General features: G+C 36.9%; 1 protein-coding gene across 3 annotated transcripts; it reads right to left on the bottom strand.

Annotated features, from left to right (window-relative positions):
* Window positions 1-4,991: 4,991 nt before the first annotated feature.
* LOC129891438 (uncharacterized) lies at window positions 4,992-12,946 on the bottom strand. Of its 3 annotated transcripts, none has more exons than XM_055966806.1 (5): window positions 12,844-12,946; window positions 12,643-12,730; window positions 7,168-7,211; window positions 6,040-6,340; window positions 4,992-5,492 (listed from the first exon to the last, which is right to left on the bottom strand). In XM_055966806.1, the coding sequence occupies exons 2-5, from the start codon at window positions 12,692-12,694 to the stop codon at window positions 5,185-5,187; spliced, it is 705 nt and encodes a 234-aa protein (XP_055822781.1). In that variant the 5' UTR covers window positions 12,695-12,730; window positions 12,844-12,946; the 3' UTR covers window positions 4,992-5,184. The 3 variants fall into 3 exon arrangements, with proteins under 3 accessions (XP_055822781.1, XP_055822782.1, XP_055822783.1); XM_055966807.1 differs by lacking the exon at window positions 12,844-12,946 and adding an exon at window positions 7,301-7,403; XM_055966808.1 differs by lacking the exon at window positions 12,844-12,946 and adding an exon at window positions 7,301-7,461.
* Window positions 12,947-13,363: the final 417 nt, after the last annotated feature.

Raw genomic sequence — 13,363 nt, forward strand, 5'->3', positions numbered from 1 at the left:
TATGGACAGATTCGAATCTTTTTTTTAAGAATTAGTATTAGTTTTATAGTGATAATTTTATCATTGCCTTTTTTATTATTTGATCGAGACTTAGATAAATTCTATAGAATGGTTGTTAGATCGACTAATTTTGTCATGGCAAGACTAAAAACGAAGAATACGGGGTAAGATGGAATTGAAACTAAAGAATTTCTTGGAGGGTCACCTTACCAATCGCTCTATTTTCTCTTTCCTGAAAATGACTTAGGAATAGGTTCCCGCCTAGTGGTTTTGTAGATCCATTCAAGTCCAAAGCAAGGTGGAAAGTCTCTCTTACTATTTTGATAGAGGAGACTGCCTACACTGAACACCAACCAGTTGGTCGATTCGGATTTATGTCCGGAATCTTGCATCGGCCAGTTTTTTCAACTGCCACCTAATCCGCCAACATGCTCAAGAACTGAGAGCCATCCAGGTACTGCCGAAAAGGGTATGAAATAGGTTGCTTGTAGCGATTGCAATTGCTTATTTGGTTGGGATTACCAACCTGACCAAAAAATAAGATAAAAAGAAGAGTCTCTCTAACTAAATTTTTTTCAGAGAAGTGCGAAAGGATTGCAAGCTAGATTCAGCTCGTTTTGATAAGAGTATTACATACTATCTGCTGGAATGTTTTCAACACCTTTGTCAGAGACTAGCTACTTTTCGACCGATATAGTTAGGTGGGCTTTGCTCCCCTTTACAATATGAAGAAAGAAATAAGGGTCGAAGTTTAGACCGCTCGAGAACCTAAACAAAAATGCAGAAGTGAGCGTACCCTAAGGCTCTCCTCTTGTGTGATGGATAAGATACAGAAAATGAGTCTGAAATGATTCGGACATGTGAAGAGGAGGAGCAATATATATGCCCGGTGAGGAGAGGCCTACGGTGATAGATTTGAGGAGAGGTGGAGGTAGATCGAGGAAGAATTGGGGTGAAATAATTAGACAAGACATGACATATCTTACATGAGACATAATCCTAGATAGGAGAACATAGAGGTCGAGGACTAGGGTATAGACGATTAGTAGGTAGTCAAGTATTGTCTCTTCTTAGTAGTAGATGAGGGTTATAGTCTGGAACCTTTTTTCTTGTTCCCTTACCAGTAATATCATTATTATTATGGTAGTATTATCTTATTCTTCGATTTTATCATAGTTTCTTTTATTTTAGTTATCTTTACTATTTTACTATCAGTAATACAGTTTGATTCCACCTAGTGACGAATTAAACCAACAGAGAAAGCAATCCTCATTTTTGAAGACTACCTACTCCGCTTTTTTCTCAAATTTTTTCTTCTTCAATATCTTCGTCGTAACTTTTTACTCTTGCATCTCTTTCAAATATGTTTTGGAAAACAATTTGCGTACAACTTACCCTCTTTATATCCTATTTGTGAAACATTACCGAACATGTTATTATTGTTGTTGTTATAAAAATTATTGTTGTTGTGGAACTTTTGGATGTACAAATTTCATCTTTTTTCAAAATTATTGATTCCGGTGGTGATTTGTGTTATTAGTGTGATGTGGCTTTATTTGATTGAGTATAAAATTTTAATTAATATTAAATATGTTAGAAACATTTCTCCAACTATAGAAGCATGTCGTTGAGTAAATACAAAATATTTTAAGTTAAATTATTTTTAGATAATAGGAAAAAAAACAATACCCTTTTAAGGGCATAAATGTGTCTCATAAAAAAGAATATGTGTAACTTCAAAGATGTTTTCTCGATTTTATTTTGTTTGACATTATTTTTTTATCAATTTATCAAAAGAAAATGGTATATTTTTATATTTTCTACACTAAAAGTGTTTATTACCACACAAATGGTATGATACGTTTGAAATCATACATTTCAAAATTTTATATTCATTACAAATATGTGATATACTTATTATCACAAATTTAAAAAATCACACTTTCTTTATTTAATTTTGTATTAAGTCAGACAACGATAACAATTTACTGTTTGTTATCTTTTGTCGTTGTCTATTACAGTTGTGTTAAGCTCATGAGTGTTGGCATCCACTCTTTGCTTTATAATTGTGGCCTTCCATTTATTAATGCTTAAAATAATTATAGTTTTTCTCATGTATAGCTTTCATGGGTCATGATTAGGTTTTCATTAGTTAGACAATTTTGAGAATATATTTTGGGATAATTTTAAAGATCCCTTGAGGTATTGCTTCATAATATTAACTTTTTTTGTGATTTATGATATTAAATTTATTTTATTTTAATTTTTTCTTGGTATTAATCTCCCTTATGGAATAAATTTGTGTGTTAAATCGTGTATTTAGATTGTTGAGAATATATTTCTGGATAATTATAAAGATCCCCTTGAGGTATTGCTTCATAATATTCATCTTTTTTGTGATTTATGATATTAAATTTTTAATTTTTAATTTTTTTAAATATTAATCTCTTTTGTGGAATAAATTTGTGTGTTAAATCGTGTATTTGGATTGTTGAAATTTGAAGTATAAAAAAAATGGCAAGGAAAAATTTAGACACATAATTGAAATTTTACCTAATTTTACATACACTTCAGTCATACATACGTGAAAAATTTTAGACACAAACTAAAATTATAGTCAGTTTTTATATGCACTTAAGTAAAAAAATATTTGAAGTTAACCTTGGCAAGTTAGGTAAAACTTCAGTCAAAAATATCTAAAGGCTCGCCTTGTCAAGTCCACAATTTCAGTAAAAAAAAAATCTAAAGTTAGCTTTGACAAGTCTGTTAAACTTCAGTAAAAAATGTCCAATGTTTGGCATTCACAAGGCCATACTACTTCAAACAAAAATATTTGAAGTCAAACATAAATTTTTAACTTCAATCGCGTACGTCTAAAGTTATTTCCAAGCAAGTAAACTTGCAAAAAAAAAATTGAAAAACAAGAACATCCCTAGTTAGAACATTTTAAGAGGTCAAAAAAAAACCTTTACTTAAATTTGAACAAATCATCAGTTTTAACATGATGAATCGTTCTTGAAGTTTGAAGTGATAAAGGTTTAAACTTTATGAATCTTTCATGGAGTTCAAGAAACTACAATAATTTTTACACTCAAATTATAAAAATTTGAATTTCATAAATTTTAATGATGGGTTAGAGGTTTGGAGACAAATTCTGAAGTCTAAAGGGTTCAAATTGAATAGGATCAAGACAGAGTATTTGGAGTACAAATTCAGTATTGCGATGTATGAAGAGGGCATGGAAGTGAGGCTTGCCACTCAACCTATCCCCAAGAGAGAAAACTTTAAATATCTTGGATCCGTCATCCAGAGTAGTGAAGACATCGACAATGATGTCACACATTGCATTAGGGCAGCATGGACGAAATATAAGCTTGCATCTGAAGTCCCGTGTGATAAGAAGGTACAACCTAACCTTAAAGAAAAGTTCTACAAAATAATGGTTAATCCGTCGTTGTTATATGGTGTGGAGTGATGGCCAGTCAAGGACTTTACTCATGTTCAGAAGATGCATATTGCGGAGATGATGATGTTGAGATGGATGTGTGAACATATTATGAGTGATAAGATTAGGAACGAGGTTATTCTAGAGAAGGTGAGAGTGGTCTCTGTGGCAGACAAGATGAGAGTAGTGAGAATGAGATGGTTTGGACATGTGCAGAGGAGGTGTGTTGACGCCCCAGTTAGGAGATGCGAGCGGTTGGATTTAGGGGTTATGCAGAGGGATAGAGGTTGATCGAAAATGTATTGGGGAGAGGTGATTAGACAGGATATAACGCAACTTCATATCACCGAGGACATGACCATAGATAGAAAAGAGTGGAGGGTCGCATATTAGGGTAGAAGGTTAATAAGGATAGAAGGCTAGCAGGGGTACAATGTTGTCTTACTTTGTGACGGTTTAGGGTTGGTCTTAGGTCTAGGCGTGCCATTATAGTTGTGTTTTTATTGCCTTTTGATTATCACATTATTTTGCTATTGGTATTGTTCTTGTCTTGTAGAATTTGCATCGCTTTTCGTTTTAGCCGCTATGATATATATAAATATTGTTACTCTCTCTTTCTTAGGACTGCTGGGGATCTTTCGGAAATAACCTCTCTATCTCCATGATGTAGTGGTAAGTTTTGCTGCTTGATGCTCCGATCGAAAACAAATCAGTGGGGTCATGCCGGTACGATTGAATATGCATTAGAAAGGTCAATTCCGCGTACACTCTACCCTCCCTAGATCCCACTTGTGAGATTTCATTGGGTATGTTGTTGTTGTTCTTGAAGTTTATATTAATAAAACTTTAAACTCCCTTAAGTGTTTGAAACTCTATCAAATTTTTAAACAGGGACTATTTTGTGTTTTAGCTAAGAATATCCTTACTAAAATTTTATTTTCACATTAAAACATGACTATTTTTCAATTTCGTTTATCGTCGATTCACCGATTCAAAAATCGTGATCATCACACCTAATTTTTACCCCCACCCCATCCACACATATAATTAACATATGGTCTTTGATTCTTGAATTACTTGTCAATAAAATGGAATATGACAGATATCAACCAATTCTAATGTAACGACCATAAATACCCTTAGAAGATAGTATTGCTATAAATGAGATATTAGATGTGAAGCTATTATTTTATGGACAGTAGGGTCAAAATGGATCACTATATTAATTCCCTACATATGGTTTTGATTTATATATTTCCATAATGTAAATTATAATTGGTCCAATTAATTGATGGACTATGTTCATTCATTTGGCTACTTATTTAAGAGGGAGAAAAAAAAGTTAAAAAATTAGTTACTCCCACCATCATTTTTACTTGTTCACGGAACTAAAAATAGATGTTCACTTTTACAGGTTACTTTTCATATTTCAAGAGAAAAAAATAAATAAAATATATATATATATATATATATATATATATATATGTCCTTACCATACATCACGTGTTACGCTGAACCAAGGGAGTTTAGAAACATAGTAGAGGCATGAACTAACAACAGTATCATACATCATTTAAAAAGTTCCCATACATGATCCCCATTTATCATTTTTCAACTTCTTACTATACAATATTTGCAGATAATTTTTTAAAAAAACATTCAAAATCATGTACAAGATTGTATCTGTCTAGATGATTCTAATCTCCAAAAAGATGATCAGTACAAAAGCTGACCTATACTCAATCCTGTTCTAATGATGCGTCGATGTGAGAAACCAAGCCAAGACAAATTGGACAGGGCGGATCCTGTCTATCTTCACGGTTCGTTCTATGTTCCAGACAATCAGCATGGTAAAGATGACCACAAGCTAAGACTGCCACTACAGAGCATATAGGCAAACTGTTTTCAAGGACAATGTAAAGTTCATTCTTCAAAAACTTGTTGCATAATACACAAAAGAGTCTCCCAGCATCGGATGATATCGCCCTCGTTGCCAGTGAACTGGATGGAACACCTTCTGTTTTGTGAACTGTTTTTTGCCTATTATCTGACCGGAGAATGCAAAGAAAGTGAAGTGAGACGTGCTTCAAGCTCTAATTTTTAAAGTAGATTCAATAGAAACACGAGAATCGTGCTAGACAAATACAAAAAGGAAACCAGAAATTCTCACTATGATGATGTAACATTCGAGTTTCTATCAAAATTATCGCTTGGCTTATGTCCTGACAAGGACTTGGCCTCCGAGGCACAAAGGCGCATGTGAAACTACTTTAGGTTTTTATGAGGTTTCAGTTATTCAAGTTGCCAAAATTTTCAGGCGACAAGTCCAGGTTCGGTAACCTGACAACATTTCAAGAGGAAAAGGGAATTCCCTCCTATCTTCTCCTTGTTGAAGAAGGGTTGACGTAATGGACAAGATTCAGGAGATTATCCGAGCCGGAGTTCCAATTAGCAACAACAGAAAAAGATCAAAAAAGAAGTGAAATAAGCCTTAAAAGGCCAACCCCCAGGCAGAGTTGGGCCAAGACTAACTGAGATTTTGCATGAGGTTCCAGTTAAAAGAATAAATCTCAAGTAAAGGACATAAGGGGCACCTGTGTCGTGTCCAGAATCTGTATAGCATTTGCTTGCCATCTTTAAAGACCACTTCTCAGCATAAGAAGGCGTATAACCACCATGGGAAGCTGATGCCTCAGCATTACTAGTAGACCTCCGTCGAGAATAATGACGGCCGTAGTGACGTGGATGCCTCAAAGACTTTAGAAGGTCAATATTTCGACGGTGAACAATAGATGATTGTTGGCCTTGGGTTACCTTCACAGGACCATCCATGATATCCCCCGCAATGGTTAAAAAAGACTTTATTCCACTGCTGTCGACTTGATGAGAGAACTTCTGCTCATGATGCAAATTGAGATCTCTTAGAAAGAAGACGAGCACAAACCACTCAAATAGTGCAGTACTTCAAGCTCATTTACACTTGAAGTATCTCCAACACTATATCACCTCCCAATCTATTTGCAGAAAAGGGTTAATAAACATGCCCTTTAACTTGATTTCAACTGATATTATGCCCTCTAACTTTGGGTGTGCACAAGTAGGCACTTAAACTTATATAAAGTTGAACAAGTAGACACACGTGTCCTACGTGGCATAATATACGTAGGACGCGTGTGTCCACTTGTTCAACTTTATATAAGTTTAAGTGCCTACTTGTGCACACCTAAAGTTGGAGCGCATAGATGCCAATTGCGGCCAAGTTAAAGGACACGTTTATGCATTATGTCTTAAATATATGTACTATTAGAAATAGTTTAAATATACCCCTTGTTATACTTTCGGGGTCAAATATACCCTTCCCATTATACTTTGACACAAATTTGCCGTTATTTTCTACAGAGGGACATGTGGCAAGCTCAAAATCAGATTACTCATTCCCATTTTAATTACCCGAATCCTTTAGAAATCCACCCTTCTAACCCATTCACTCTAGAATTATTCAGGATGGAACTTCAAAAAACCTCAAAAACAAGCAAACTTTTTAAACCAACCTCGGTAATGTGGTTATCAGCTGTTAAATAAAGATAGCATTTACCTTCTCTCCGTGGTTAATGCATCCCAAGAATGAATCAGAGACAAAGTGCAAGGAGATGTGTATTAATCAATAAAGGAAAACTGAGAAAGTTATAGAATTCCATTATGAGGTGAAGAACAAAGAGAACCTGTTTCGACAATGCATCCATTCTGGGTGAGGGTGGCATCAGGTCTGCAATCATATCGAAAATGGAATCATGATTCATTTGTCTTTTCTCAAAATAATTAGCACACAAGAAAAGTGAGTTTGTTTGTACATACAAGATTCGCTTAGTTGCTCTTAGCTTCTAGCAAAGTATAAAGGAAGGGATACAACTCGGAGAGAACAAAAATCATCCTGATACTTTTTATGTCATGCTATTATCTTGCAAAAAGAAGCACCCCCATTGTAGTGTCAATAAGCTACTATTAGTTAATATCCGCTTCAAATAGAAGAGCAAGTTAGAAGACAACTTAAGACTTGAATGCATGCAATATCACAAGCTAAAGACCAAATCACCAAAGAACTTCAGTTCTTTGGGAAGGTACGGGAGAAGTTATATACATGATGCCCGTAAAACATCAAAGTTCTGAAATTGTGAGCCATTGACAGTTAGAAATTGCGAGAAGAGAAAAGAAGCGTGAAATCCTTTACTGAATTGAGTTATGAATAATGCATAGAGAACTCCTTATATAGGAGTTCCTAAAGAGATGACCTAATGGTTAAGGCATAGCAATTTCCAAACTGTAGATTCCAAGGTCGAAACCCTGCTACAACACTCAGTGTGAGCCCGTCTACTTTAGCTTTGAAACACAGATTTACTCTACCTATGCTTGTAGGCTATAGTGAACTACTCGATATATGAGTCATGGTGAACACAAGCTGATCCGGACATGAGGAGGATAAGTGCATATGAAATAAGGAGGCTTTCCTAATTGCTGGATTCCTAATTATGACACAATTGTTAGAAAACCAAAATATATAAATGAATAACAACAACAACTACAACCCAGTGAAATCCCACAACGTGGGGTCTGGGGAGGGTAAAGTGTACGCAGACCTGATTCCTACCAAGGTAGTACGGCTGTTTTCGAAAGATCATCGGCTCAATAAAAGCATAAAAGAGGTTAGATAAGACATATATGAGAAAGCAAATAACGAGAACGACAGGGATAAAATAGAGTAATCAAAATACAGAAAGTAATAGATAATAACAGAAATTGGAGCACAAGAAATTATAGTGCGCTAATGCGCCTACTAATAAGGAAGAATAACGAGACTATGTACTAACCTTCTACCCTAATGTGGTTCCTCTGCACCCTCTTATCTAGGGTCATGTCCTCGATAAGCTGTAATCGTTCCATGTCCTGTCTAATCACCTATCCCCAATATTTCTTCGGCCTACCCCTACCTCTCCTGAAACCATCCATGGCCGGCCTCTCACACCTCCGCACTGGGGCATCTGTGTCTCTCCTCTTCACATGCCCAAACCATCTCAGTCGCATTTCCCACATCTTGTCTTCCACCGAGGTCACTCCTAACTTGTCCCGAATAGCCTCATTTCTAATCCTGTCGCTCCTGGTATGCCCACACATCCATCTCAACATTCTCATCTCGGCAACTTTCATCTTTTGAACGTGAGAGACCTTAACCGGCCAACACTCCGCCCCATATAACATAGCCGGTCTAATCACCACTTTGTAGAACTTGCCCTTAAGTTATGGTGGCACCTTCTTGTCACATAGCACACCGGAAGCGAGCCTCCATTTCATCCACCCTGCCCCAATACGGTGTATGACATCATCGTCAATCTCCCTGTTGCCTTGCATGATAGACCCAAGGTACTTGAAACTACTTTTTTTTTGGATGGCCTGGTCACCAAGCCTAACTTCTGCGCCAACCTCCTGAGGTGTCTCACTGAATTTGCACTCTAAGTACTCTGTCTTGGTTCTACTCAGCTTAAACCCTTTAGACTCCAAGGTATGTCTCCAATCCTCCAGCTTAGCGTTAACTCCACTACGAGTCACATCGATCAGGACTATGTCATCCGCGAAAAGCATACACCATGGCACCTCATCTTGAATTTGTCGCGTCAATCCATCCATCACCAAGGCAAATAGAAATGGACTGAGAGCTGATCCTTGATGCAACTCCATCCTGACTGGGAAGTGCTCTGATTCCCCTCCTACTGTCCTTACCCTGATTTTGGCACCCTCATACATGTCCTTGATCACCCTAATGTACGCCACAGGTGCACCTTTAGCCTCCAGACATCTCCATAGTATCTCTCGTGGGACTTTATCGTAAGCCTTTTCTAGGTCGATGAATACCATATGCAAGTCCCTCTTCCCCTCCCTATATTGCTCCACCAGTATCCTCATAAGATGGATGGCTTCTGTAGTTGATCGTCCCGGCATAAATCCAAACTGGTTCTCTGAAATAGACACGCCTCTCCTGACCCTCATCTCAACCACTCTTTCCCACACTTTCATAGTATGGCTTAGAAGCTTGATACCTCTATAGTTGTTGCAGCTTTGGATATCCCTCTTGTTTTTGTATAGAGGGATCATTACGCTCGACCTCCATTCTTCGGACATCGTTGCCGTCTCAGAGATGACATTAAATAACCTAGTCAGCCACTCCAAACCTACCGAGCTCGCGCTCATCCAAAATTTCTCAAGAATCTCGTCAGGTCTGGTCGCTCGTCCCCAACGCAACCTACGAACAACACCCTTAACCTCCTCCACCGTAATACTCCTGCAACACCCAAAATCGTGACGCTTACCTGTATGTTCCAAATCTCTCTGTCCCCTTTTTCATTCAAGAGTTTATAAAAGTATGACTGTCATCTCTATTTAATATGGGTCTCCTCTACCAATACTTTTCCATGCTCGTCCTTAATGCACTTCACTTGACCCACATCGCGTGCCCTTCTCCCCCGCGCCCTGGCTAACCTGAACAATTTTTTATCCCTGTCTTTCTCTTCTAGTTCAGCATAAATGCGTTCAAAAGCTGTCGTTTTTGCTGTTGAAACCGCCTTCTTCGCCTCTTTCCTCACTATCTTATAAAGCTCCCTATTCGTCCACTTCTCCACCTCATCCTTGTTTTCTATCAACTTCGCATACGCCATCTTCTTTGCTTCCACCTTCTCCTGCACTTCTCCATTTCACCACCAGTCCCCTCGATGCCGACTACGACTACCTGTCGAGACTCCCAACACTTCCCTTGCTACAACCCTAATACAACTAGCCGTCCTATCCCACATACTGTTCACATCCCCACTACTATCTCAGGCCCCCATATCCTTCAATTTTTCTCCCATCTCCGGGGCACTAGCTGTGGTCAAACTCTCCCATTTGATCCTAGGTCGTTCCTCCCCAACCCTCTTCTTCCTCGTCATCTTGATTCCTAAATCCATCACTAAGAGCTTGTGTCGGGTTGTAAGGTTGTCGATCGGGATGACCTTACAGTTTTTGCATAGACCTTTATCATCCTTCCTAAGAAGTAGAAAATCTATCTGAGTCTTAGCCACCGAACTACGAAAGGTTACCAAGTGGTCCTCCTTCTTTGGGAAACTCAAATTGGCTATCACCAACCCAAAAGCTCTTGCAAAATCCAAAAGTGAAACTCCTCCTCCATTTCTGTCCCCGAAGCCAAAGCCTCCATGCACATCATCATACCCTCCCGAAATAGACCCGATGTGCCCATTGAAATCCCCTCCCACGAAAAGCTTCTCAGTAGGAGGTATGTCTCCCACTAACTCGTCCAAATCCTCCCAAAAGCGCCTTTTATCCTCCTCGCCTAAGCCCGCTTGCGGCGCATAAGCACTAATAATGTTCAACGTGATCCCTTCAACGACCACCTTAATCGACATCATCCTATCAGTGATTCTCCTAACCTCCACCACCTGATCCCTTAAATCATTGTCTACTAAAATGCATACCCCATTCCTATACTTCGATCTACCAGAGAACCAAAGCTTATACCCGTTTACCTCCTTAGCTTTAGAACCAACCTATTTGGTCTCTTGGACACAAGCTATATTAATCTTCCTCTTCTTTAGAATCTTAACTAGCTCTATGAATTTTCCGGTTAACGACCCAATGTTCCAAGAACCTACTCTCAGTCTAGACGCTCCTTTAACCCAAAGCATCTCGATTTTCAACAGAAACAAAAGAGGATCTCAAATATGGCTACATGTAACCTTAAATATCAATTAAGGATTAAAGAAGAAAATAAGTTAGTGATCTACACTAGACTCATTTTATTACTCCCTCCGTCGCAATATATGTGAGACTCTATCCTTTTTAGTCGGTACCAAAAAAATGACACCTTTCTATAACAATATAACTATAAACTCCCTATTCTATCCTTAATGATGATTTATAGCCACACAAAAATCTACAAGTTATTTTAAACCACAAGTTTCAAAAAAATCATTTCATTCTTAAACTGTGCCCGATCAAACACCTATACGTAAATTGGGACGGACACTTCCATCGTGCTATGAGCGGACAATTCCGAAGAAATGTTAAGGAGTATATAATTTGGAAACCAAAACGATCAAGATGTCCAGCAATATTATATGCACATCAATTAGAAAGGTCATGACCATACAACACAACGCGGACAACCATTGAGTCTTAGCAGTGAGTAATTCTGAATAACCATATCATAAAATGGAAAGTAAGAACTTCCAATGATTAGACACTTTTTTGGGCTTCAAAGAACGAACTTTTGACATTTTTTTCCCAAACATTTTACACTTAAATCATATGTCTCAACAATGTTTTATCAACTTTCACACGCTCGATGCTATATAATCATCAAGAGCATAAATTCAAGCCTGGAACACCACCGTTAATCATCAAAAGCCAACTACTCAAACTTTGTGAAAACAGAACTTTCTACTAACATTCCATTCACCAAACTCAGGACACTGAAGTTTGATCAAATTTAAACCTTCAACCAAAGGTCATTCATAAGATTGAACTGAGATATTTTCCAGAAGCAGGGACTGAGCTAGAGACAAAGCTACGGGTTCAGGTCAAAACCCTTTATTTCTGTTAATAAATTCATTCAACATGCATGAATAATTATCCAGAACCTAGTAAGTTACCTTTTTTAGAATTCAGAACCCATGAACTGAAAATTCTGGCTTCGCCTCCATCCAGAAGCAATATGGTTATAAAATTGGCAAAAAGTAAAGAAAAAGCAATAATTTTTTTACAAACACAAAAAAAAAAATCCATTTGTCACCAATCCAAACACTTCAAGCACCACCACCACCACCCACCACCCCAAACCCCAAAACAAAAAGCAAAAAACAACAAAAAATAGGTTGCTCCGACTCTCCAAAATTGTTTGATTCTCCGAAATGCACTGCTTTACACAACCGTCAACATTTTTTAAGAGTCAAAGCAACACAAACAAAAACTACAACAAGATGATAACAACTAACATCCCATTTCTCAATTAATGAATTATAACTCTTATAAGGTCAAAAAAATTGTTTCTTGATAACAAACAACATGTAAGGGTTATAAATAATCAAATAGCAACATAAAATACCCAAAAAAAATAATTTAAAAGATCATAAGAAGCATGTAAAAATTCATTATACCTGCAGGAGGAGGAGTCTTGTTGAGGTCAGCTCTTCTCTTTCTCTTTCCCATAACCAACTTTATATATGATATGCCCAAAAAAAAAAACTGTCACAAAGAAGAATGTACAAAAAAGATTAATTTTTTATGGAAAAAAAAAATCAATGGTGAAAAATTAAAAAAACCAACAAAATTTACGGGGGTTTGGGGTTGTGAATGACCTTGAAGATTGGGGTTAAGAGCGATTAGATCAAGAAAATTTTCAGACAAAAATGAGAAAATGTGTCACCACTTTGTGTTTTCTGCACTAAATTTTATATTTTTTTGATGAAAAAGAAAATGAAACGTGTCTAAAGTAAGTTTCTTTACTTCTATCTTTCTCTTTTTTTAGTACTTTTTCCTACCTCTCCTTTTTTTACATTAAAAAACAAAAGGGATAATTATTGTTATACCCAAAAAAAAAAAGGAAACTATTTACTATTACATACCTTATTACTTTCATATCTCTTATTTTTAACTATCTTGCGTATTTGATATCATGAGATTACATAATATACTCTAATAGTATCAAGCAGTTTCGTTGAAACACTATCTCTTCATTCTTGAATTCATCAGAATATATACTCTGATGGTATCAAGAAGAAACTGTTGAATAAATTGTTTGATACCATCAAGTATAATATACTCTGATGGTATCAAGGAGGAACAAGGAAAGGGGCACTAGTGTAAATATATGTTTGA

Source organism: Solanum dulcamara, chromosome 6 (assembly GCF_947179165.1).
Source record: "Solanum dulcamara chromosome 6, daSolDulc1.2, whole genome shotgun sequence".
NCBI classification, from domain to species: Eukaryota; Viridiplantae; Streptophyta; class Magnoliopsida; order Solanales; family Solanaceae; genus Solanum; species Solanum dulcamara.

What these genes read in the sequence shown, in the direction of transcription:
- LOC129891438 (XM_055966806.1), bottom strand. Translation starts at nt 12,694, where the DNA reads ATGGGAAAGAGAAAGAGAAGAGCTGACCTCAACAAGACTCCTCCTCCT. An exon ending in TGGATGCATTGTCGAAACAG is followed by an intron (nt 6,341 to 7,167) that starts GTTCTCTTTGTT and finishes CATCATGAGCAG; the next exon opens with AAGTTCTCTCATCAAGTCGA. An exon ending in AGATTCTGGACACGACACAG is followed by an intron (nt 5,493 to 6,039) that starts GTGCCCCTTATG and finishes TTCTCCGGTCAG; the next exon opens with ATAATAGGCAAAAAACAGTT.